A 25676-nucleotide genomic window follows, 5' to 3' on the forward strand; every position below is an offset into this window, starting at 1 on the left:
GTCGTTCTGGACCGGTGTGTTAACCATAGAAGTTTACGCCGACGTTTCATGTAAGTGAAGCTGTACCTGTGTGAGCAGCGACGTACCCCCGGGGCGACGTTGTTCGCCGGACCGACGTAACGCTGGACCGACGGAGCTTAACGGCGTCGATCCGTGACCGCAATGCATGATGGGATATCTTGCTCCGGTTAGTGACCATCGGATGCTCACTACATTTCGCGGTGAATTGTGGGATAGATTCAGTGCACTATATAGTGAACATTAATAATCACTAAACATTCGGACACCACTACAAAATGGCGTGGTCACTATATAGTGCACTATATAGTGAGTAGGGGGTGATTTCGGACACAGCATAAATGTTTTCCTCTGCTTCCGGTTTCTTCCGGTTCCGCGGACAGCTGCCTGTGTCGTATCGTCGCATCACTGCCATCTGATGGACTTGAATGATATCGACTGAAGATAACAACAATTCTTACACCAGTCTTCTCTGTCAAGGCTCAATACAGTACCTCAATGCATTCTACATTTTAGGCACATTTCGATTTTTCGTGTTTTCTCAGGTTAATTGTTCTACGACAAAGATTTAAATGCTATCTTAAATGGTTCTCCACATTTCCAGGTATAATACTCACCTCACCTGGGTGGTGAATATGAATATATTTATTTGGTCAGAAAATATCCAGTGTGAATTTTGGTGTTGACAAAGAACACAGAATCAGTGACCTCAAACATTTTTTTTAAATAAACTTTTAAAAAATCTATGTACCTACCTATCAATGGTAGTAACAGCCCATGTCTATCCCACACACAACAAATGCAAAACCAGACAGAGAAATTTACAGTACACACAAATAAAAAAAGAAAATCAGTTTTACTGAAGTTGCAGTGTCACAATCAGAACTGTAATACAAAATTATGAAGAATGCACCAATCAAAATCATCTGACACGAGTTGTCCGAGTAGACAGGAGCTTTGAATCAATGTCTTTGAAATGTGACTGCTGTCCCAACAGATTGTCCAAAATCTCCCAGAAATGATGGACCGGATTGAAATCTGCTGTCTGAAGGTCACAGCATCTGATTCACATCATGTTAATGTCTCTCCTCTAACTTCTCTGTGTTGTGTTCTTTCCTTTGTCAACCATCCAAGTTTCAGGGGGCGGTCTGACTGTGAATACAGCAGGGGCAGCAGTGCAGCGAATCATGAATGAAGAGATCACACTCCACGCAGAACACACTGTGGCACGATGTACAGGTAAATATCTACAAACAGAGGAGGAGAGAGGAGACACGTGAAGATGAGAGCTGAAGTGAATACACAAATACAAGTTTAAAATCAACTAACGCTATACAGTAGTTGAGGACATCAGACTGACCAGAGTACAGGTCAGGGATCCTACAGTTCATATAACTGTGACAGTAAATGTTTTGGGATGAAGAAAAACAACTTCACTTTGCCACTGTACTTACACTTTTATCCTTAAATTCCCCTTGACAAGCTTGGCAGTACCTGAAACCAGATCATAACAAGTTTAGACATACAGTAGCACAATATCGGCGTATGAGCTTGTGGATGTGTCGTAGCCACCTGTCTCCTTGGAGCTCCTCCACTGGAACCTCTCTAAAGGCTGGGAGAGGGAAGAGATGGTGGAAGGATCTGGCGAGGTGGGGGGCCGACACCAGAGTCAAACCTTGGAGACGACACACATGCACGTCAAGAAGGACAATACTTTTTCATGCCACAAGAAGAGAACTGAAATTTTAATTTAACCTTATGGTGACACAAAAACATATTAGACGTACCACAGACTTTGCATTCCACAGGAAGCTCTGTGTACTTGGCATGACACTGTGGACAGAAGTATCCTCCGAGAGACAGACCTGGACCACTGTTGCTGTCCAGATGACTGAGAGACACACACACACCAGGAGCAACACATTACAAAGACTGTATACACAGCCCACAGTTACTCTACAGTTTTCTACTTACGACATGCTGAATGAAGGCTTGGCATCCTGGTCAGTCAGAGCAGCAACAGTGTGTTGAGGAAAACCTGAGGAAGCACGGGATTCATATTAAGTGGGTCTGATTGAATATTCACTAGATTCTTCATGAACAATCTTAATGTTTTAATGAGGAACTGGATTTAAGCCGTTATGAATATAGTATTTCAAAGAAACATTTTAGCTAAATGTTCCTGTCTACCTTCACATATTTCGGGTGATGTTGGTGGCAAACTGAGGAAGTTTACATTCAAAGAATTCAAATCCTTACCAATCCTAAAAAAAAAAAGGGACAGTATCTCCACACTAAAATTGTGAGGTTAATGTCGTTCTGCATTTCTCTTAATGTCAGTAAACCTGATGAAAAGACCACATGAATAGTGTTTTTCATGATTTCTCTTCAACACTTGTCTGACCTTTCCACCCCACACAGATGACAAGTCCATCCTTCAACAGACCCTGACTCTGTAGGTCTAAACAAATATAACCCAAACAGGACAAAAGAAGTTCTTTCATCTACATTTAATCTATATTAAAGCAGAAGTAAGCGATCCGGTCGTTTTGGCTAATGCTGCGTTCCAGGCAGGCTTTTGAAACCGTAAATTACAGCTTCAAGTCACAACTTACGACTTTGTAGCGTTTCAGGCAACCCACTCTTGTTTTTCCGACCTGTGAAAGTGCACTATAACGGCCACTCGTAACTTCTGACCCGTGAAGTCGTACCAGATTGAACTGGTACGACTTCACAGGTCGGAAAAACACGAGTTACGAGTTTCCTTGAACGCACCATAACAGTCCTCGTCCCTACGTCACCACATTCACGGCGTCCCTTGGCTGCACACACAGCCCTGCATGCCGTTCTCTCTCCTCATTGGATAAAAACTGTAGGATACGATAAATGTTTTCTCTTCGGCTCAGAGCAGAGCAGAGGGACTGACAGACCCGTGTTTCAGACCAAACACTCTATGTAAGTGATTGCTGTCGGAAGATATAACTATTTAAGACTTATATTAACACAAATATATCACTTACTTCTGCTTTAAGTAGCTCTGTAGCGCCACATTATGTAATAATGTAATACATATTCACCTTGTGATGTAATAACGCTGCATTTTGTAATAATCTGCCACATTTTGTGATAGAATTCTTAAATGAAATAGGTAATAGGTAGGTTTGCTGCATTCTGTAATAAGTTGTTACATATTGCATTAGTTGTTACAAAATACGAGTGTTGCACTTCATATAGAAAATGTAATAATTTGGTGCATTATGTAACAACTGCTTACAAAATGCTGCAAAGTTTATTACACATTGTGTTCAAGAATTTTAATACAAAATGCAGCATTATTACATCATGAGGTGAAAATGTATTACATTACAAAATGCAACGTTTTTACATAATGAGGCGCTACAAGCTCTGATGAGTATGTGTAGCTGCAGGAGAGTGGATGTGATGTTTTATGTTTCCAGTTAGAGACAGAAGAGAAGAGTTCATTCATTACCAAAGATAGGTAAAACATCTGTGTACTACTGACCCATTCGTATTAAAGAGCATTCAGAAGAGGAGCTGGCTGGAGGAGGTTTGACATGCATCATCAGAAGTTCCTTGAAGTGACACTCATCCAGGATAACATGGTACAAGCCACCCGTCTCCCTGGTCAACACCGTACACACCCGGACCTCTGCGGACAGGCCGATAACCGATACCCGCACCTTCAGAGACGTGAGGATCTGACAGAGGAGAAACATGTTGTACATGGCAGAGAAGGAGAGCAGAGATGCAGCAAGAGAAGTGGACACTGATGACAGTGGAACCATGGGTGTGGCTGTGACTTTACCTTGATGAGCTCATAGATGTTGGCCGGGTCACATGTGGTAAGACTACTGAGGATTATCAGGATTTCTCGACTTGTGTGTCCAGGCATGTGCCTTCATACAAGGACAAGCGTAACGTGAGTGACAGTGAGTAACACAACACAGGCCGACCTACAACACCAACACTGCAGAACCTACTTGAGGGACTGTATGGCGAGGTTGAGAGAGTTGTACAGAGATGGTTCTCCTACACACACGGTGTCCACTGCTTTTTTCAGAGCAGTAATGTGTTTCTTTGGATTTCCTGTGGTGAAAAAAGACAACACGTTACGGTTTATTGAAGCTGCACCTGGAAACTCTGCAAACAAACAATCTAAGACCAACAAACACTGTGACGTTCTCTGGACAATGATCTTCAATGGTGATTAATACTTGACAATTCCTCTGCCACAGTAACTGCTGTTTTATTGATAACATGGGATGGGATGATAAAGTGATGTTTCAACATTTTGGCAAATTGGCCTATTGCCAATATCCCTATTGTTCTATGAATAGGTTCATTACCGTTAATTGTCGGTGCAAGCTGTTTTTATCAGCAGGGCAGAGACGTGAGCTGCACAGTATTTCCACATTTCCCTCTTCAAACTAAATACACAATCTAACAATGCCAAATTGCTGTCGCAGACAAGTTGTGACCTGTACATTCGCCATGCTATGAAATAATAACGTATATTTATGTAACATTACGACACATGAAGCAAATACTCGGAACTACTTGCACTTTTGAAATCACTCCACCCAGCAGCCGTAGTTCCGGCTACGCATTTGCCTCTAAAACAACTCCGTCTCATAACGTTACATTATTATTTCATAGCGTGGTGAATGTGCAGGTCGCAACTTGTCTGCGACAGCAATTTGGCATTGTTGGATTGTGTATTTAGTAGGGCTGACCCAAAAAAATCAAAGCTTCTAAGCTTCGTTCGTTGCCATGATAATCGATCATGAAGTCCGTGATTTTTTTCCCCTTTTTGACACCGGTTCTCATCGGCAATTGTTACATTGAAATGAGTAGGCTACTTGGCATCCTGGAAACTTGCCTGATACATTTTGGAGACATGTAATGTTTGTTTGTTTGGAGACATGCAGTGTTTGTTTGCCATACCATCATTATGTCTGCCGCCGCTAAAAAACAGCTTGCACGTAATGAACCTACTCCTAGGACTATAGGGATTATGGCAATAGGCGAATTTGCCAGAAGGTTGAAATATCCCTTTTTGACAGAGTGGAATGAGAGGTGGAGTCTAACATCAGCAGTTCAGGTGACCCTCACCTGCCAGGTCTGTCAGCTTCTCAGCCCTTTTATTCTTCGTGGTGATCAGGCCCACCTGAGGACACAGCACAAGTTAGGTCAGAGGCAAATGTAAATGAGTGACGGCCGATGATGACCACAAGGGTTTGATCTGAGAGATGAGAATAAAACTAACTGAAGTGTCTCTAAGATTATCAGTTAAAATAGTGTGATCCACTGTATTCAAAGCTGCAACTCATTGAAATGGCACTCTCGCTTCTATCTGCTACTGCAAGAAGGCCATTCAGTGACCTTGAGGACAGCCACTTCTGTGCTATGACAAGCTCTAATCATCATGTGACAAGTTTTGTAATTGGCCTAAAATTGTTAAATCACAAGGTTAGCAGAACAAAAAGCAAAAATATATATTTATTGAAGAGCTAACTCTAATAAAAACACTCTTTTAGAAACTTGGCGAGGATAAAATCAGGACTGCATGTAGTTGATTAATATGTGAAGACGGTGGGCTGAAGGTAAGAGGATAGTGAGAGATTTGGCCAGAGGGGGGCGCTACTGAGGCAAGGCAAGGCAGTTTTATTTGTATAGCCCATTTTTACAAATAGTTTGGCCCAGTTCCAATCCGCCTCCTAAAGACTCAGGTCCTGTCAGCTGTAAGTGAATGAGTGTGAGAGTCTGTGAGGGTCCAGATGCTATGAACAGGAATGGGACAGTTTACCCCTTTTCACATTAACTTGACAACTAAATGTCAAGGAAATGCCATTGTTTTATTCTTCGCTGCTCTTCGTCCTCTTTGTATATACTGTGTTGTCTTATTATGTTTTGTGAAGTACTTTGTGACTTTGTGCTGCGAAAAGTGCTATATAAAGTGCTATAAATAAAGAATTATTATTATTATTAAATGTTGTTGATTCTGTCCATCTGGGACTGACTATTTACTGTTTACTTTCAGCAGCATAAGGTGTGTGAGGGACAGACTCAAAACAACTGTTCTTGGATCAGATCTGACCAAATCATCATCAATAATCACAAACGACACACAGTTTTTTTTTTTTTTGCTCCGTCCATTAACAATAAAGACGTGTAATAGATGTTTGTATACAGACAAGAAAACAGTTTACAACATGGAATATGGGATAACATGGAAATGGTTATTAAGAGCTGATGAGGGCAGTGAGGTGATGCTGTAACACAGTTAGGCCTGTGAATATTCTCACACAGTCAGAGACGGTAGTGCCTCAGTGCAGTGACTGGATCAGAAAACCTTGTGTATATATGACCTCACTAAATCTATTTATAAACTCACATGAACTCGTTTTTCAAAAAAAAAAAAAAGGTTAAGGGATTTAAAAAGGTTGGTCTCAGAACATTTCAGAGAAAAGCATGCACAGAAATCATGTCTGTAAACATACCTGACTGATGGGGTTCTGGTCGAAATACTCATCAACAAAAGCTTCCATGAGCTGCAAAGTAAAGGTGAAAAGAGATGGTGCTTTACAGATCATTACAGTGTTTGCCAGCTCTTGGACTCTATGATAGAGACTTTTACCTTGAGTGTTGAGGTAAGGCGGTTTGGTTTCAAGTCCTGGTCCTCCATGCTTTTGGAACAGTCAATCACCACATAGAGGTGACGCATCTGCAGAATAGACGTTGTTTAACACCTTCAATTATTTAGTGATAACACATTATAGTAATGAGTTTTTATTTTCCTAATAAAATGTCCCTACACAGCACTTTATTTCATAAAAATAATGGGTGTATACACAACAACAGTCATAAAATAAAAAGTCCATCATTGATGTGATCTCTAATCTAAGTAATTATGTTACACATCCCATTAAGACTAAGTTATTCTGTGCAGCCTTGGCCACGCTGTTGATTTAAGAGACCTACAGATAATGTAGCATAAGACCAAACTTACCATTCCAAGCCGCACTTGTTCATGGCTCTCTATCACCCTATGAGATAGAGGGTTAGGGGATGACAACTATGAGAACTCGGCAGCAAAGAGAAAATGTTCCACTACACAACACAGTACAACACACATATAACACACATCCATGCAGGGTGGTAACTTTTGTTATTAGAATGAATTTCTTCATAAACACACACCTTTTCCTTTTGGACTGGAACAAGATCTCTTCCACTGTAGCTTTGAGTGACCCAGATTCATCCTCTTTCAGCACCTCCCTGTAGGTTGATACACACAGTCCCCAAGCAATTTATTAAAAACACCCATACAACTTCTTATAAGTTAATCATGTAGCAGCAATGCACACACTTCTTTAAACCACACATATACAAGTATACGGGGGCTTTAACTCGTGTTCACATGAAACAGGAGAATGAGGGGGGAACAGTGAGCATGGCATGTTGGTGTCAGACAGGCCGGTTGGAGCGTCTCTTACCATGTCCTCTCATAGCCCCCTTCCCAGCGTTTGGCTCGCTCTGGTTCTTCGTCCATGATGTCTCAGCAGCAAAGTCAACAGGCGATAACAGCCAGAGAACTGGGAACACCACACTCAGGTTAGTACACAACTCTGACGCAGAACCAGCCGAGTAGCAGCTTACTGTGATTTTAACCCTGATGCCGACATATGCACACCCCTTCTAATGCACAACATGGGTCAAAAATGACCCACATTCATTTTCCATGTGATTTCATGCTGTGTGAGTGTTTCTTTGCTGCCATTCTGACAAACAATGTAGCTACTTATTCAAGGTAACTTAAAACTAATGAATTATGCACAGTTATCTTTAACAAATCATCAAATGTTTCTTTAGGTCAAATTGGAATAATTGTAAAACAAGTTATGTGATAAAAAAAAAAGAAGCTGTTGAACACAATAGAATATGTCAACAGAGCTATTAATTGAAAAAAATAAAAATAAATAAAAGGCCAAGTCATGAATAATTAATTAATTTAATTAAGGCAACAACAATGGTCTGGTACGAAGCTGTTGGTATAGATGGTGAGGGGATGCTAAAATTAAAGTATTCTTGCTATGCTTGTTTTTTCAACTGGTCCACTTACTGAGACATTTTTGTTCATTTTTGTCCACAAAATAAGAAAGGAAAAATGGAAATAATGACCTCACCTCACTAATTTAAAAAAAACCAAGATATTAAAATAATACTTGGAACATTCAACCATAAATTCATAGATTTCAAAAGTTACAGCAAAGAAACTATCACTCAGCATGAAATCACATTGAAAATGAATGTGGGTCATTTTTGATGTCGTGCATTAGAGGGGAAGTGATACAAAATGTGTTTTTATTCAAAAAAGTAGCTAAATAATAAGATAAGGATTTATTGTGATCAAAAACAGGTTTATTGAGGAACACCTGGAATACTATATGATGAAATTAGATATAGCACATTTAAACTCAGTCGGGTCACAAGTTTAGACCCATGTTGTGCGTCAAAGGGTTAAAATCCCACTGGATATAAAACTGACTGATGAGGCTATGTGCGTGTAAAAGTGTAGGAAGAGAAATGACTGCATTTGAGTAAACAACAACTGTCTATGGCGAATTATCCGCTGACGTTTCTAATGACATTGTGTTCACTCAGAATAAGGAACAAATTATAAGGCTTCACGCGTGGCTTCTCCGCTGAGTAAAAATAACAAACGAAATGCCGCACGTCAAGAGACATCTAGGAACTAATTACTTTCAATGTGTAATTCACAGTTCAGACTTGGGTAAAGTTGGAAGTTGCAGTTAGCATTAGTTAGCAGCAGTTTGTCAGCCAACTATTCTGCTAACAGACCACATTTCTAACAAAACCACGTCCCCAACAAGGCGTATCTCCGAGATAGTCTATACAAACTTATTCTGCGTATAGCTTTCGCCGTTATTAGCTCGTTATTGTGTGTGGTGGTGATGCCATGGAGGTATAATAGATCCATGGGTGATTCTAAACAAAACAAAAGTACCTACCTTCAACACCGGTGGTGGTGCAACAGATTTATCTTCCGGAGGGAAACATGTGCTCTCTCGGTTTTTTTTGCCTGTTGTCTGATGGCGGATACTTCAGTCTCCTCACAGGATGTACATCATTATTGAATGCACCATGGTAACGTCAATGCCATGGATGTATTATATTGGTCAATGCATGGATGTATTTAGATCCATGCGTCAATGCATGGATCTATGTAAGAATATAGACATCCATGCGTCAATGGCTGATAGTATAGCGCATAGATATGGTATAGCGTGGGTGTTCATAAAATCCATGATATACATCTTTTGGTCCATTGATCTTTTAATTTTTAACTGTGGGTTAAAATGTTTTGTTTTAATATTGTTCGTTGGTATATTGTCTGCCTGTGCCTTGTTTAGTAATTGTCTATTGTATGATTTGTAGTTGTGAGGTTTTTAAGTTTTACTGTGTCTGTGTTGTGTAGGTACCTGGGTTGGGAGTGGGACTATGGCTGAAATTTAGCATTTGTGCCAAGTCTGGCGCATTTACATTGATGCTTAATGCAGCAATGTTGATTAATGTGCATTTCCCCAATTCAATAAATAAATAAATAAAGAAGAAAAAGAAAGAAGGAACAGCCCCTTTCAGACAGCTGTCAGACTCAGAGTTTCTTCAGGTAAACCTAAGGTTTTACAGGGTATGTTACCATAGTAAGTGACGCAGAGTTTCAGTTACCTCTCTTTCTGGAATAGTAAACCCGATGAGTTTCCCTCATCTCAGGATTAGTGAGTTTTCACTAAACCTGCTTTCTGGAACAGGCCAGGTTTTATTACAGCCATCAGTGGAAAGTAAACAATGTTAATGTTTTCAATCAAAGTCATGCAATACGCTCACTCATAACAAATTCTCTTTTATTAAAATTTCACCCCATCTTTCTACAGATATAACTTTGCGATTGTACACCAATATTATCGATCAGGTCAGTCTAGCAAAAGCAAGCAAAATTTCCATCGAAAACGGAAAAAAAAAAAGTACTAACAAAGTAACAGGAATTGTTGAAGGGGGACAAAAAGTTTATTGTTTTTTTAATAAGAGGGAAATGATAAATATATTCATGACAGCAAAATACATAATACACACCTGAAGGGGTAGGAGCCATCATAAATCAGTTAAAGGTACTGTATATCTATCACACATTAAAACCTCCATGGTAGATACATTGCATCATTTACAGGAAAGTATAAAAAAAAAAGTGCAGAAAAGCTTCTTACAGAACAACTTCAGTTGTTTTTAAAGGCTAAAAAATTACCTTATTTACAATGTATGGTCATTGACTACATCACTTAAAACAGATTCACATCTTAGCACTGCCTTCAAGATATAAAAGAAGCACAATAACTGCCTCACCAGTACTGACACAAACACATTTCATTCACATTTCTCATTTTCTAATTAAAAATGCATTATTGTTCTTTAAAATTGTTCTTTCCTTATAGAGGTTCAAAAAATTATCAAAGCATATTCCTGCTTGATACAGACACAAGATGACGGGCAAGTCAAACATGGCATGGTGGAAAATACATGATGGGGTCAGAGCAGAAGTTTCAAGGTCGATGATCGTATTCACTGATCCTGCTCTTGATGTGTGACAGCTTGGACCTGAGATATTTACACCTCTTCTTCTTTATTTGGTAGTCTGGGGACTTCACAGAACAGAGAAGAAATTACACTACTGTCTATTTTCACATGGCTTTTACTGTACAAAAATGGTATGATGTATCTTACCTTCTTGAGATTCTTCAGTCTGGTGTATTCATTCATGGCATCCTGAGGAGAGATAATGGTTAATGGATCTGAAGTGACCACTAAGGGGAAATCACAACCCCAAAGTTTCAGAGCCTTTTCTTTTCCAAAATTTCTAATCCCCACAATCTGGGGTATGTGAATATAAACTAACAGAAGACTTAATAAAATATACAAATTAATAAATAGAGGCAGACTAAATTAATTAAATGTAATACTCCCTTCAACTCAAAAATAGTTAGCCAAAAGAGCTAACTCTCTGTAGTTCACCTCTGACTACAAGGGACATATCAATCGTTTTGCCGTCTACTGTATATCTTCATAACCTGATAACTGTCTCATCTTTCTCAATCACACTCACCAGGAACTGTGGACTGCCTGTAGGGTGTCGGTTTAGCTCTCTGTCTAGGTCGGCCAGGTCTTGGTTTATGCTGTCCAGCTGTGCCTGCAGGCTCTTGTACTCCTGGTGATCCTGGTCAAACTCCCGTTTGTAGCTCAGACGTTCTTGCTCGTCCATAATAGAAGGAAACAGCCTGCAGATTCATGGTGGAGAAACAAAAACACATCCCAATCAGAGACTGTCATTCATTGTAACTAAAGCAGTCCAACCTTTTCAAACTCACAACCCATTTGGAAATCTCATAGCCGTTTGTGGCCTCCTCAATCCCCATAACAATGTGGAGGCCACATAATGTTATCAGTGCACTTTTACAGTAACAAGTGAACATTCAGGACTGAACTCGAAGCAGGAGAAGCCCAGTCTCTTGACTCTCTTGCCTTTTACTTGTTTCTGTTGCTATCAATTCTGATCCTCTAGTTTTTGCTATGGGTGTTATGAACAAATATACAAATATATGGGGATGTCCCATCCCTGGCTTATCACAGAAACTGGGCTTTAATACGAGAAAAAAAAAAATTAAATTATAAAATGATGAAAGAAAAAAGATCATTCCATTTCAATTCATTTAATAAATTATTTATATTTTGATGATTTGTCAGCCCTTTTGGGAGCCATTGCACTTTAATATCTTTCTCATATTCATGACTATTAGTGGCTCTCAGATCCTTCACACTCACATGCTGAAATCCTCTTCCTCAAGGTCATCTCCAGATTCTGTACCAGGGTCATAGTCCCTAAGCCGGGGCTTCAGGCCTCCAACAGAGCTGCTGACTTCCGAGTCTCTGTAAAGACAATTACTGATGTATCATTACACACGCACATACATACATTCACAACTCTGTCAAATACCTAATAGTCCAGAGATGTACTTACTTTTCAACTACATATTCACATAGACAAACCAATGTGTTGTGAATACAATTATTTACAATACAGAGTCTCTGCTTTCTGGCAACAGGTTCTCTGCTGGCAATCATGTGCATCTTACAAATATGTGGCATTCATTATGAGGACGTGCACAACTGACACTCTGAACAGACGCAGGATCCACAGGGTAACATTCATGAAATGCTTAGTTCGAAAAAATTGACTAGACCCTGACAGCTAAGCTAAGAAAACAATTCTCTGCACTCAATTTTGCTGCTTAGCATCTCTCTCTACTTTTGTGCTGTCAAACAATATAAAGTTTTATGGTAGTGCAAGACTGTGCAGTGGACTATCTGGTAAACACGCATCACAATATTGTGAAAGTCCTGACTAGAAGTTGTGCGTTGTATCTTTCTGCCACTTGAGCGCTTTATTCAGACACTTGTCTGCTCACCTTTACTACTTGACCTTCTGCTTACAAACTGTCAACCAATTGGACAGTGATGTTTTTAGTTATGAAGTTCTATATGCGAGTGTGTTGATTTGAAGTTTCAGTCACCACTGACTGACTAGACCAGCCTAGTCTCAGGTCTATAAACAATGAGGTGTGGTTTAGAGGTGCACTATCTTACCCTGGCAGGTAAAGGGGCTTGTTGTGGTCCAGTCGGTCCAGAAAGCCTCTGGATCCCCCAACTCTGTCATTAGGGTCATTCAACAGTACCTCTGGCTCACCAGACACATTCTTCACCTGAAGCAATAGACAAGATAAGACATTTAAATATACAGTATTCATCTATTGTAAATCAACAGTCACTTCAGTCAATAGAGGCTTTCAAAGCTCTACGTAATGTTGCAGTTTCGAGTATTCAGCCTTGTTCTTGTTATTCTTAGTCTGGCTGTCTATTATATTTGGCACTTTACATTCTGACGCAGATTGACTCTCAATAATACTTGGCAGCAGAACAAGAATTTATGACCCAAGATGTTAGGTGAAATTTAAATTTTGACTTTGATTGGATATCGATTGCCCAATTTAAAAAGTACACACACTTTGTCATAACTTTGTGATGTCACAACTAGTCACCACCCTCAGCACTGCCCACCTTTTTCTATTACCACCTAGTAACTAATTTTGCATCAGAACAGACCAAAGTCCTTCATGGTGGGCTGGTGGTAGCGGTCCAAAGGATAGTAGAAGTAGTACTAATATTAAACACACAAAAACAGGACTCTGCCTCTACAGCATTGAAAGCTCAGTCAGGTTTTTCCCTGCAGCTCCTCTCTCTTTTTGCCTTTGTTTAGACTATCGAAACCTGTTCTTGCCATACGATAAACACTGGTAGTCTGTGCTATTCACAAGGACCAACCGGTTGCTCTGCTTATGCCTGCACTGCTTAATACCACACATGCCAACATTACCATCAACAGTAAACGGGAAGCCTGAAACTATGTCTCTAACCAGTGCAACTGAGTGCATTGTCCTGGAAACTAATGAAAACTAGGTTGCATGGATGTTTTTAACACCTAAATGCACAAACCATGATGTACATCATGAAATGTAAAAACACTCATACTTCCATCATTAGCTTTTTAAAGTTTTGTGTTGTTTATATACGTTGTATGTTCTAATAGGTGTTAGATACGTTCCTATTTTTAAAAATACTTCCTCCTGACCTCACAGCATATTTTATGCTACATCCGTGAATGGCTTACCAGACCACACCCAGAAACTGGAAATGAAACCATCCTACTATGGGCCATGTTTCACCTGACACACACATACGCACACACAGTCTTAGAGAATGTGACTGAACAGAATAATGGTAGAATTTCAGTCTAACCTACTGTAACTTTGTTCAGCTAAAAAGATAAAGTTAAAATACATTATAAATAGGGACAATAGTTGTACAGAATTAATTGATTGCCTTAACCCAATTTTTGCGCCACATGACTCAGCTTTAAGATATCCTAAAGCCACGACCTTAGCGTCACATGCACACACACAAACACACGAAACAAACTCAAACTCACTCACCCATTCCCCAACACTGGTGTGTAGACCATCACTGATGACCTTCACCTCCTCCCAGAGGATGCGGTCCTGGCCCCACCTCCTGATGTTGGAACGAGTCTTGACGGTGAACACCAACAGGATGATGAGACCAATAAACACCAAGAATCCCAGGACAATAGCTATGGCCTGCAAAAACAACAGGGGCAAACACTTAGAGAGACATGCTCTTATTCTTCTGTGAATCCACACAACTATTGAATCTAAAGGTTTGCTTTACCTTGTATAAAACTTTAAATGACTTGTCAGTAACCTGTGTTACTGTTATATCCTACAGGCAGAACTTTCACACCATAAGATACAGAAAATAAGGCTAAAAGAGATTTTTGCAGTGTTTGCTCTCTTGGCACCACTAATAACCATTTAAACTGGGTTTTTTTTTTTAGATCTTCTGAATTCATACGTTTTATTTTTAGTCATCCTTAGCTGAAGAGCAATAGCTGCTGACAAATGGCCTCAACTGAGTAACCAATCAGTGATTATTTGAGTACATAAAGCACTTCAGACATTACCGGACACCTGTATCACTACACAACCTCAATCAATCTACACTACCACAGCCTCTCAAACACAAGCATTACACACCTCTTGGGGCTCCACCACACAGTAGTGGTACAGGTACTGGTTGAGGAAGATGCCCTGGGCCTGGTTCTGATTCTGGTACTGGGCACACAGCTGGCGGATCTGGCTGTAGTAGACAGAGCCTGTGGACTGAGCTGTTGGGTTCACCGCTACCAGGTACACAATGGTGGCAATGATCATGAGAAATGCTAAGAGGGCACAAACGATGATTGCTCCCAAATAGAACTTTGGCGAGCGGGCAGAACTTTGCTTTGACACAACCAATATGAATATGATGAGCACGGCAATGAAGGTAATAGCTGAAATAGCGATTATGAAGCCTTTGCCAGCTCTGGGATCCATTTGTGTTTGTCCATAGGATCCACCGATGCCGCCGCCGTAACCGGAGCCTCCATAAGAGCCACCACCATAAGAGCCTCCACCGTAGGAGCCTCCACCGTAGGAGCCTCCACCATAAGAGCCTCCTCCTCCAATGCCTGGTACCAGGCCACCTCCACCTCCCAGACCCATGAGGCTCATATCGTAATCCCAAGCCAACGTAGAGGCCACACAGGCAAACACAGCCACACACATGATGATGATGATGATACACAAGATCTTCATCACACCCGGTGGGGAAGTCCAGCGGTAGAAGTGAAGCATCTTGTCTCCTGGGTAGTAGGGATAGGCTGGATTGGACATCAGCTCACTGTGCCTGGGTCTGCTGCTATGGCTGGAACAAAACATGACAGTGGAACTGTGGTAAGTATGTGTCTGATCTGTGACCTGTGTGTGACCCTGTGGAAACGGCCAGTGTTAAAACAAATTGATGTGAAAAAAAATACTTTTGAATAATAACTGGATGGAACAAAATGGAACAGACCAACATGTTGGAAATCCAGGGCCAACCTTATCACCTCTGTAATTTAATTCCTGTCCACGACAGCCTTTTGAACATCACAAAATGACAGTATGTGTCTGTAATGGATAATCTGGTTTGAACTACTGATTGCATAATTATGCCTTTAATTTTTCCCTGTAGATTCCTAAGCCATGTGTTGGTGTTCACATGTTTAAATGGGCAAAAAAATGCCCCTTCCATTTTCACACCAAATTCCCACACTGAAATAATGTTGGATCAGCATCTCAGAGTTAAGAATTAAACTATAAATATTAAACGTCTCTAACCATGACCTGCTGTGCTGTGAGTGCCTGGTCATAAACATAAAAAACCTTTAATAATGCTGAGTCATTACGAGCCAAAATTGCAAACATGGTGTATGTGAACATTCTGCCATCTCATATTACTGACAACTAGTATGGTAAGTAAAAACCTCATTAAAATAACATTAGAAAGCACAGCTGCAGTTTAGTTTTATAGAAATGTAAAACCAGAAAAGATGCACACTCCCTTTACTGTAAAACTGTTCTTGAAAAATGATGTCTGAGTGTCAATCAACATATATCCACAGGTAGCCTAAGGACTGTATGTATAACACACGAGGGACAGATGTAGGTCAACTCACTGTTTGCTACCACCACCATGGTGCGTGTTGTTGGATTTCTTGCTAGGCATACTGAAATCCAGCTGGTACCTTCCCTGTTGAAAGAGATTATTTTTTATTGATTTTGCAGAAACATAAAAAGTGGCTTTTGTACAATTATATCAACAATAACTTGACATTATTTTCAGATGACATTGGAACAACTGTGAGACCTGACAGCTTTCAATACTCTATAATTGCACTTCTCTGCCATTGCCACAAGAACATGGCAGCCCTGCTAATTTAATAAAAACCTGGAGGTCAAACCTGAAATGTGTAAACCAGTAAAGGCTTAAGTGTTTTAGGTTAGTTAATATTTTAAGAATTGTTTGTGAATTAAACTAGAAAAAGCTAATTTCATACAGAGAATGGTGGACAACTCAAATACAGTTTCCACAGTGAACTGTTGTGCATTTATTCACCAAATTAAGCATCAGCTGCTGTTTGTGGTAAAAGCAAAGCAGCATCGGTAAGTGGGTGGAGTTACATGATCCACTCTCCTCTAGGTGAAGTCACTGAACTAGTTCATATGACAGTTTCTATTTACATTCCAATCCATTAATGGAAAAACAATGTCAATATTAATGACTGCTATTTCTAAGGCTAACGAAATTAAACGAAAAATACACAAAAAATATTTTGTTATTGAAGAAAGGGAGAAAGACAAACGGCTTAAATCCTGAAACACAAAATGCAAAGCGGGCAGAAAACAAAAATGGCGTCATCAAACTTGAGATAATTGGCCACTCATGCCACACTGCTGAATCTTTACCAAATAAATATAGGCCTAGGTCTATATTGTCTCATGTCACATCTCGCCTACAGAAAAACAGTTATTTTTCAAATGACTCACCTCTGTAATGAACCGTCCGACTCCGATGAAACCAGCAGCGATACTGATCATGCATGCGCGGCGCGTCGCCCCATCCTCACCGCCCGCTGCCGAGCAGAAAAACAATCACCTACAGGTGTGTGCTCATCACTAGGCTCCACCTCTGGCCGTACAGGACTAACCTGTCTGTCCTCTAGAGTCCTCACAACAGCTCTCACAAGGCTTTTTGGACGGCAGTATCAGAGTAAAGCTGACCCATTGTTCCAAGCAAGTCATTTTCTATATAGGCTATATGTATATATATATTTTTTTTTTTTCAGCCCAACATCACTGTTTGAATTTAGCCTATTTTATAACAATTGATCAGAATGTAGGAAATTGCTTTCATTTCAAATTAAAAACATTTATTTTTACAAAATAAAAATAGGCTACGAAGGTGAACAAACAAGGCAAATTGTGAGTAGGCCCTATGACAAATTCTATGAGAAGCAAACCTATAAACCTTTGAGCAAAGATGGCCTACACTTGTTCATTGACTTACATGCAAGCTACAGTAAATAACCTGAAAATTTAAGAATCAATGTATGGTGGTGCATACCTTTCCCAATCAATATTGTCATCAGCCCACAGAATATTCTCAGCCATGGTTCTGCCTGGCTTCATTAGACCTCATACTTTTTTATTGAATAGAATATCAATCACAATCAAATGTGTTAGCACTACAAAACATTCACTGTTCCGCAGGTACAGCACTGTGCAATTCCCTTTAGCTATATTATTTTGCCACTGAATGCAGGGAAACCAGGAACAGGGTTGGGGGAGGGGTCCTGAGGCTAAACACCACACCCGAATACCAGGCTACACACCATTCAAATGACACTTGGGAACCACATACCCAATTACACTCATGCAGTGTAACCTGTAAAAAAAAAACAAAAAAAAAAAACAAGGGCAAACAGAAACCAAAACAAGATGAATATAAGGAAAGAAATTAACAGGAAATGTACCAAAAGTCCAACCCATGAAGTGGAAAGTCAACCACAGAAAGAAAAAATAGCAACACATCCAATGCTGGTTTTATTGTTACCAACCAGCTGCTAAAAAATGAAACACAACAAACACAGAACTTCTATCATGATAACCATAACTTTAGTTGTACACAAACTGTTCGGTGGGAAGATATCAGACAGCTGGGCATGGCCTCGCCTGGAAAAAAAAAGCCATCCCAACCTCACTTCAAAATTCTTGATACAGTTCAGTTTATCTTTCCTTTACACAGATACGTATTTCTCATTGTATTGTATAGGCTTCCTTTATATTTTCATGTTTCATAATGATGCATTTCTCATCTGACTGCCTCATGGAAACAATCGTACCTACATCACAGAAGAACAATTGACCTCTCCCTCACTTGATACTGTCCTCCTGCATTGCAATAGTGTTTTCAGTCAAATGTCTTTATGGAAGAGCCATCAGCTTATTTTTGTTTGCTTGTTTTCTGTTTTAGCATTTTGCTTTCATCAGTTTACATTTACAGTTGTAGTACTGCTTTCCAGCTCCTCCTGGGGATCCTCCTGGGGATCCAAGGCGTTCCCAGGTAAGCAGAGATACTACCTCCCGTGAGAATCATGGCCTCATATGTCAAGGCTTTGCACTCAGCTGCAAACCATGCAGCAAGCACAGGAGGTCTCCATGAATACCGGAAACAGGATCTGCCAACCACTGGAAACGCATTTGACTTGAGAATGCAGACACAGATCTTAGCCCAAATGGCTTATGGCCAGTGCACTTGCCCCCAAACTTCAGCCAAACGGGTATTGAGCCCACAGGGCCATTGCTCCATGGTGATATGCAATGCTAAAACAGGAAATATTTATGTTTCCAAAATGCTATATTGTAACTCCAGCACAGTTTGTGTCTGAATATTTTTTACTTTATATTTTCTGTGGTTCTCTTTTTCTACAGACACTCAAGTTCTGATCAAAATATTAAAACATTTGATGTCTAAGTCTTGAAGCTTTGGTAAAAACATTTAAATCACTTTAACAAAGTTAACTTTTCTGAGAACTTATGAATGTGAGGAAGATGTTTTTGATATCAAGAACAAAGAAAATGACCAAACACAATTACATACCAATGTACAAAATAAGTGTTTATAAATGTAGTGACAAATTACAAAAAGGGCCATAGATTTCCACTGTATCAAGTGACATAATACATTCTTGAAAATGTTCACACTGAACCGTACATTCCAAGACAAATGCAAATAACAGAAAACAATGTGCAGTGTTGCCTCGCTGTATATAAGCATACTGTGAAGAAAAATAAACAAACTCACTCACAACAATCTGTAATCATTATATAGTCACCTTCATCAACACAGTTAACCTGATCTCCAGATCATTTGATTCTTTTTTTCCCCAGGCAGTGTCTTGTATGACTACTTTTCTTTACTTCTACTACATCATAGGTTAATTGACAAGGTCTACAAATGTCCACAGCAGCACCCATAGGGGAGCTATGGCTTCTTGATATAACTGGTCTTGCTTCTGTTTCCAGTCTGTGTTGCTAAGCTAGGCTAAAGACATAAATGTCATATGCATGAGGATAGCTATAGGGTATATTACAAGGTTTTCTAGTAAAATGACACAATGATATAATTTATTGACATAACATCTGATCCATTTCTGCTATCTACAGTGTGATCCTCTGTTCAGATCCAGTTCCCTGTTTAAGCAAACTTCTTCACTGACGTCTCCATCAGTCACTATGATTATTATTAACAGCAGTGATGCATGTGCCGTTTTAATGTGTGTCAATGTGGCACATTGGCAATCAGAGGACAGTCAGACCCTTGCCTTATAGGGACACACATAATTCACCGTCATAATAATTCACATTAGTATCACTGTTCTGCTGTCTACAAAAGAGCATGTCCTTTTATGTAATTGGATCCCAGGTAGAGATGTTTAGCTGCTATATTTATGAACCATGTTGTACTCCTGAATTTTCTGTTTGATATGAGAGAGCTTGTTCTTCAGGTACTCACACCTCTCCCTTTTTTCTAAATACGTTGGATCCTGAAAAAGAAAAACTTGGTAAATACATCTTTCTAATGGTGATGGAATTCCTGTTCATCAAAGGACAGTCTTCGTGATAGTCATAGCTTAATGGCAGGATGGCTACTTACTATTCATTACTGTCCAATCTGACAACTGCACGTGTACAATCAATACTAAAAACCTGTACATAACTGTACGTAACAGCATTTCTTGTATATTTGTCAAAACTCACTACTGAACTGTATATTCTATGTTGCCTTTCCAGAGTGTATTGATTAGTTCAGCCCATCCTTGCTTTTTTGTCTCTCCCCAACTCTACAGTATCACTCTCACTGTCTCTTTCTCACCCAGCTATAACAAAAGCTGATATTTAAGTGTATCATCTATGTCTACATGGCTACATGTTTACACCATCAACACTTTTTTTATTTGCAGTGTTGAATGTTTATACTGAGCAGCTGTGGCTCAGGAGGTAAAGAGGGTTGTCCACTAAAAGCTCAGTGCTTTGATCCCCTCAGAATGATCCAGAGGGAGCCACTCATAATAAATACTTACAGCTTTCTTCCTCTGATATTCCGTTAAAAGGCCGTGGATCCGCTCCTGCTCCTGTAAAGAAATACACATGTTACTGGACACGGTAATATGGTCTGTCTTCAGTTGACTGTTTGGGTGGAGCTGAGTGACATGAGTACCATTTGGCTAGAAGCCTGGTGAGCTAGGTTCTGCATCATCTCGTCCATCTCTTCGAACTTCTTTGCCATAGCTTCAACCTCAGAGTGCAGCTCCTTGTACTCAGCATATTGGTCATTGAATACGGCCTTGTACTGGTCCCTCTCCTCCTCTGAGTGGATACTGGGGTATTTCCTGTGGAAACAGCAGAGAAGACATAAGTTAATTGCACTGCTAGCTCCATTGAACTGCAACTGAATGTGTCTACTGTGGATGACAATATCAATCATGTAACACAATTAATGTCCTAGTTATAAATATCATAAAACATCAAATATTATAAGGTTATACCATAAATTACCTAAACATGTACCATACATCCTCCGGCATTCTATCAATGAATCATTCAGGCTTTATTTGTATAGCACTTTTCATGTCCGCGGCAGCTCAAAGTGTTTCATGATAAAAACAATGAACATAGTGGACACATACATTCACATACGCATTCACACAAGAATGTTAAAACACTGGAATTTAGAGGCATCGAGGAAATGCTACTTCTTACACGCAATCGTTTGTGATGGGGAGAACACTAGAGAGTAAATAAAATGAAAATAGATAGGTGTAATGGGATAAAATAAAATAAGAATTAATGAATTAATTAAAATAGAAAAATAAATAAATAAAGTAAAGCAGAATAGATAAATATGTATAATGTATAAGCAAATAGGTTGCCAATACATAAACACTAATAGATTCTGTTATTCTGTTAAACTAGCAGAACAACAACAGAACTGTTGCCTGCAGTTTGACTATTTCCCAGGACCAAGTGGGCTCACTTTTAAACTTTATATCTATTAGCTTATGTGTTGATAATTGAATGATGGTAGCCAGATAATTTTATTTTTTTTTATTTTTTTTATCTTTACTGTTATCAATTGCTAAATATTCCTCTGAGTAAGGCCTCCACCAAAAGAAGTGTCAGTGACAGGGGTGAAGGATGAATGAGAGGTTCTTGCAGAGTGAATGGGAGGACTAAACCCTTTTTGACTTTAACCTTCCTCTTGTGTTAGGGTCGCCACTGACCCGTTTTTAGGTTTTTAATGCATGGAAGTAGCGTACCACATAAATATGTTTATTGCATCAAGGCTTTAGGACTTTGTCAGGAACCAAAATGAAACAAAACAAAAATCACAAAATTCTAAAATGCTAAAGGTTAAAATTATGACATTTGTGTTGTTAGGGTCAGTTTTTGACCCAGTTGTAACGATAAAAACAATATTTAGAGTTAAAACGGAGTGCAAAACCAACCTTTTAATGAGATGGTAGCAGAAAGCTAACACAAGACGATGGTTAAAATTACACTGTATCCTTAAAGGGATAGTTCAACATTTTTGAAAATTGGCCCATCGCCATGATCCCCCTAGTAATAGCAGTAGGTTCGTTACCTTTAATTGTTGGTCCAAGCTGCTTTTAGATCGGGGGAGAAGAATACCGAGCGGCGCAGCTACACTACGGAGGCTAATGGAATTTCTTGGTTTTGCTCATCAAACTCAGCAAATACACAACCAAAAAACTCAAAAACGCTGTGGTGGACAAGTTGTGACCTGCACATTCACCACGCTATGAGATAATAGCGGAAAGTTGCGAGATGGAGTTGTTTTAGAGGCAAAGTCGGACTTTACACTCTAGACGGCTGCTCGGCGGAGTGATTTCAAAAGTGCCTGTTTACTGCAGATACGTCCGTATACTACGGCACTGGCTGAGGTGCGCACACTGTGTCCCTCCGACCAGTGGTTCACTGAAGAAAGTAGTTCCGAGTATTTGCTTCACTTCTCTTAACTAAATGTGCAGGTCACAACTTGTCCACCACAGCGTTTTTGAGTTTTTTGGTTGTGTATTTGCTGAGTTTGATGAGCAAAACCAAGAAATTCCATTAGCCTCCGTAGTGTAGCTGCGCCGCTCGGTATTCTTCTCCCCCGATCTAAAAGCAGCTTGGACCAACAATTAAAGGTAACGAACCTACTGCTATTACTAGGGGGATCATGGCAATGGGCCAATTTTCAAAAATGTTGAACTATCCCTTTAATCAAGAATGTTTCTGAGAACCTTCATACGAATGTCAAACATTTACATGAAATGTGAATGTAATACTCACGCCACAAAGTCTGCTACAACAACAGGTTTAGGGATGTGTCCAGCAGGTATGTGGCCTTGGCGAATCTCTGGCTCCAGCATCATCAGAGAAGCCGCTTCAGTGTTGTTGGGGTAATCAATGATGTCTGGCTGGACGGTGGGGAGAGGAGTCTGCTCTGAGGCTCTGGAGGATGGACCCAGCTACAGCAGAAGAACATTTATATGGTCACTCCATCTACCCTGTGTGCAACACAGTCAGTGTCTACACGCAGATTTAAAAAGTGATCTCTGATACTTACTATAGACAGAGGGACGGATGATCCAGTAGTTTTCATCTAGGTTTATTGAGATGTAAAGAGGAGGGGGGAAGTGAGTCATTACAAAAATGTCAAACATTTTATTTTGCTCATGAACAGTGTTTTTCTCCTATAGACCTGAAGCATGGCTGCTTAAATTGCCTTACTTTACACTTCATCTTCCCTTCATGATAATACTGATACCATAGATTATGCAGCCCTTCCTACAACCAGTCATTACACTTAAATTGCAATTGACTTTTTATGCAAGATATGCAAGAAAGATATGCAAGAAATAACAAATGAATTTCATGCTCTTATTTGGACAAAAGTGTGTGTGTATGTTGTGTGTGTGAGAGACCTCTTGTATCAGCCCCTCCTTCCTCATCCTTGCTGCCTCGTGTCTCCACAGCTTCAGACAAACTGCTGCACTGATTAAATAAAGCACCATATTGATGAAGATGAAGATGATGGCTGCTGTCTGACCAGCCTCGGTGCGACAGAAGGCTCCGTTTACTCCATTATTGAAGACCGGCATGTTGCAGAGACCACCTCGGGTGGTGTCCCTCACGTATGTGGCACCTGCTGCTATGTAAAGCACAGCCAGGACCAGGTTAACGGAGCACTCTGTGAGCGGCCACCAGGAAGAGTCTAGGAGGATGGCTCTGTAGTATATGGTCATCCCTAGAACCACCAGTATAACGGTCACTATCCAGGCTAGACCAGCCACTACCAGGACAAACGGGGTCTTGGGACCTGTGTAACTGCCCCCGGATCCATATGCGCTCGCACCTCCACCTAGCCCCCCAAACAGTTGTGGCTGTGAGTATCCATACATATTAAACCACTCATTGTCCTTGTGAACGTAAGCACAGACACAGGCGAACACAACTGCCCCAAGCAGCAGCTGCACACAGCCAAGGATCCTCAGCAGGCCAGCCCAGGACTTCATGTAGGCGTAGCGCAGGTGATACTCCTCCACCCGCTCCTGATATGTCTGGGCACTAGAGAGGTTGCTAGGCACTAACGAGCCAGGGCCGAGGGCTTCTGCACCCAGCAGCAGCTCATCCTCCTTCTTCTGAGCGGCGTAGCTGCTCCCAGAACCTCCGTATGGGTCCAGATAGGAGCCAGGAAGGGACGGAGATGGAGGGGGTGAGCAGGGCACGCCTTTGGTGGTGTAACAGTTGGCACTCTTCCTCGACGAGGGGGCAGGTGAGTGAGGGGCAGGTTGAGGTGACGGGATGGACCAACCCTTGCCGTCATTCTTACTATTACTGCCACGGAAAAACTTCTTGAAAGAGTCGGGGACGAAGCGATGGACTGGCTTGATGTGGTTGTCATCATACTCATCCTCATCGTCGCTGGGGAGGTTGAAAGTTTCAGGGGTTGGGCCAATAGCTGGCTGTTGAGGTAGAGGGGGAGGGGGGAGGGGGTCTAAACTGCCAGCCTGCATTGTTCCATGCATAGGTGCCGGTGGCGGGGGTGGGGGGAGAGTCTGGTCCCACCATGTAGAGCCAACTGGGACCTGGTCATAATGTGGGATCTCCCGCACTCGGTCGAACCTGGTGGCAGAACCAGCTCCTACTGAAGACATCAGGACCTGCACTCACAGACACAGAGAATGAATGAGTGCTCTTACAAACAATACTTTTTGTACATTTTTTGTAGCCCTGCACAGATCTGTGCCTTGCTAAAATTCTATCTCTGAGCTCTTGGGGCAGTTTCTTTTCTTAGTTGTTTTCACAGGCACAATAAATTGTCTACCAGTTTCAACAAAGTAAACCAGCTGCATGTCAGTTAGATGGTCAGGTTAGTTTTCTCTGTGATTAAGTTTGAAATGCACTCAGATACTACAATCATTTAGTGATAATCATGGCACTGCTCATTATTAATTAATTGCTAATAATTTATTGTAGGCTATTAAATCAGTCCACTTATAGGCTAACTAACATATCAGAACGACGGGATTATTATTTGACTGATTTTGATAAATGCGCATTAAAACTATTCCATTGATTGCAGTGACCCATTACACCACTCGATACTCTGAAAGTTTGAACGATGTTACCGCACAGAAAGTAAGGATTTTTTAATAACAATGCTTCTTAGTAATAAACAAGGACATAGCACGCATTTATCAGGAAGCCCGTTTTAACATTATTAGGTCTACTCTACCCAGTCAGAAAACGAGCGTCTCTGCCTCCAAACGAAACCGGGAGAAATTGGTGTTGAAAAAAACGCTGCAAATTCAAGCCTAAGATCAGATCACACAATATAATAGCCTATGTAAACTGCATAATGTGTTCATCGTTAAGCGAAAAACACACAGTAGCCTACGTGGATATATCAATATGTCTGACTTACCTACTGTTGAACCTCGG

At 40.5% G+C, this 25676-nt stretch overlaps 3 protein-coding genes across 3 annotated transcripts; all 3 read right to left on the bottom strand.

The window, feature by feature from the left end:
- Positions 1-875: 875 nt before the first annotated feature.
- gtf2h2 (general transcription factor IIH, polypeptide 2) lies at positions 876-9089 on the bottom strand. The gene is made up of 15 exons (XM_083978907.1): positions 9072-9089; positions 7536-7634; positions 7240-7317; positions 7049-7085; positions 6677-6763; positions 6540-6590; positions 5152-5206; positions 4020-4125; positions 3845-3935; positions 3542-3737; positions 1993-2056; positions 1806-1909; positions 1591-1693; positions 1473-1512; positions 876-1265 (listed from the first exon to the last, which is right to left on the bottom strand). The coding sequence occupies exons 2-15, from the start codon at positions 7589-7591 to the stop codon at positions 1155-1157; spliced, it is 1179 nt and encodes a 392-aa protein (XP_083835033.1). The 5' UTR covers positions 7592-7634; positions 9072-9089; the 3' UTR covers positions 876-1154.
- Positions 9090-10658: 1569 nt separating this feature from the next.
- oclnb (occludin b) lies at positions 10659-17204 on the bottom strand (the record flags this gene model as incomplete). Its single annotated transcript, XM_083978619.1, has 9 exons — positions 10659-10757; positions 10840-10881; positions 11219-11390; positions 11935-12039; positions 12757-12872; positions 14160-14324; positions 14781-15489; positions 16283-16356; positions 17154-17204. The coding sequence occupies 9 exons, from the start codon at positions 17202-17204 to the stop codon at positions 10659-10661; spliced, it is 1533 nt and encodes a 510-aa protein (XP_083834745.1).
- Positions 17205-20101: 2897 nt separating this feature from the next.
- marveld2b (MARVEL domain containing 2b) lies at positions 20102-24889 on the bottom strand (the record flags this gene model as incomplete). The annotated part of the gene is made up of 6 exons (XM_083978620.1): positions 20102-20212; positions 20750-20800; positions 20887-21058; positions 23022-23200; positions 23299-23334; positions 23657-24889. 6 exons carry the CDS (start codon positions 24887-24889, stop codon positions 20102-20104), a joined length of 1782 nt encoding a protein of 593 aa, XP_083834746.1.
- Positions 24890-25676: the final 787 nt, after the last annotated feature.

Source organism: Trachurus trachurus (assembly GCF_905171665.1).
Source record: "Trachurus trachurus genome assembly, chromosome: 9".
NCBI classification, from domain to species: domain Eukaryota; kingdom Metazoa; phylum Chordata; class Actinopteri; order Carangiformes; family Carangidae; genus Trachurus; species Trachurus trachurus.

What these genes read in the sequence shown, in the direction of transcription:
- gtf2h2 (XM_083978907.1), bottom strand. Translation starts at nt 7,591, where the DNA reads ATGGACGAAGAACCAGAGCGAGCCAAACGCTGGGAAGGGGGCTATGAG. An exon ending in AAGCCTTCATTCAGCATGTC is followed by an intron (nt 1,910 to 1,992) that starts GTAAGTAGAAAA and finishes TGTGTCTCTCAG; the next exon opens with TCATCTGGACAGCAACAGTG. An exon ending in GAGGAGCTCCAAGGAGACAG is followed by an intron (nt 1,513 to 1,590) that starts GTGGCTACGACA and finishes ATCTGGTTTCAG; the next exon opens with GTACTGCCAAGCTTGTCAAG.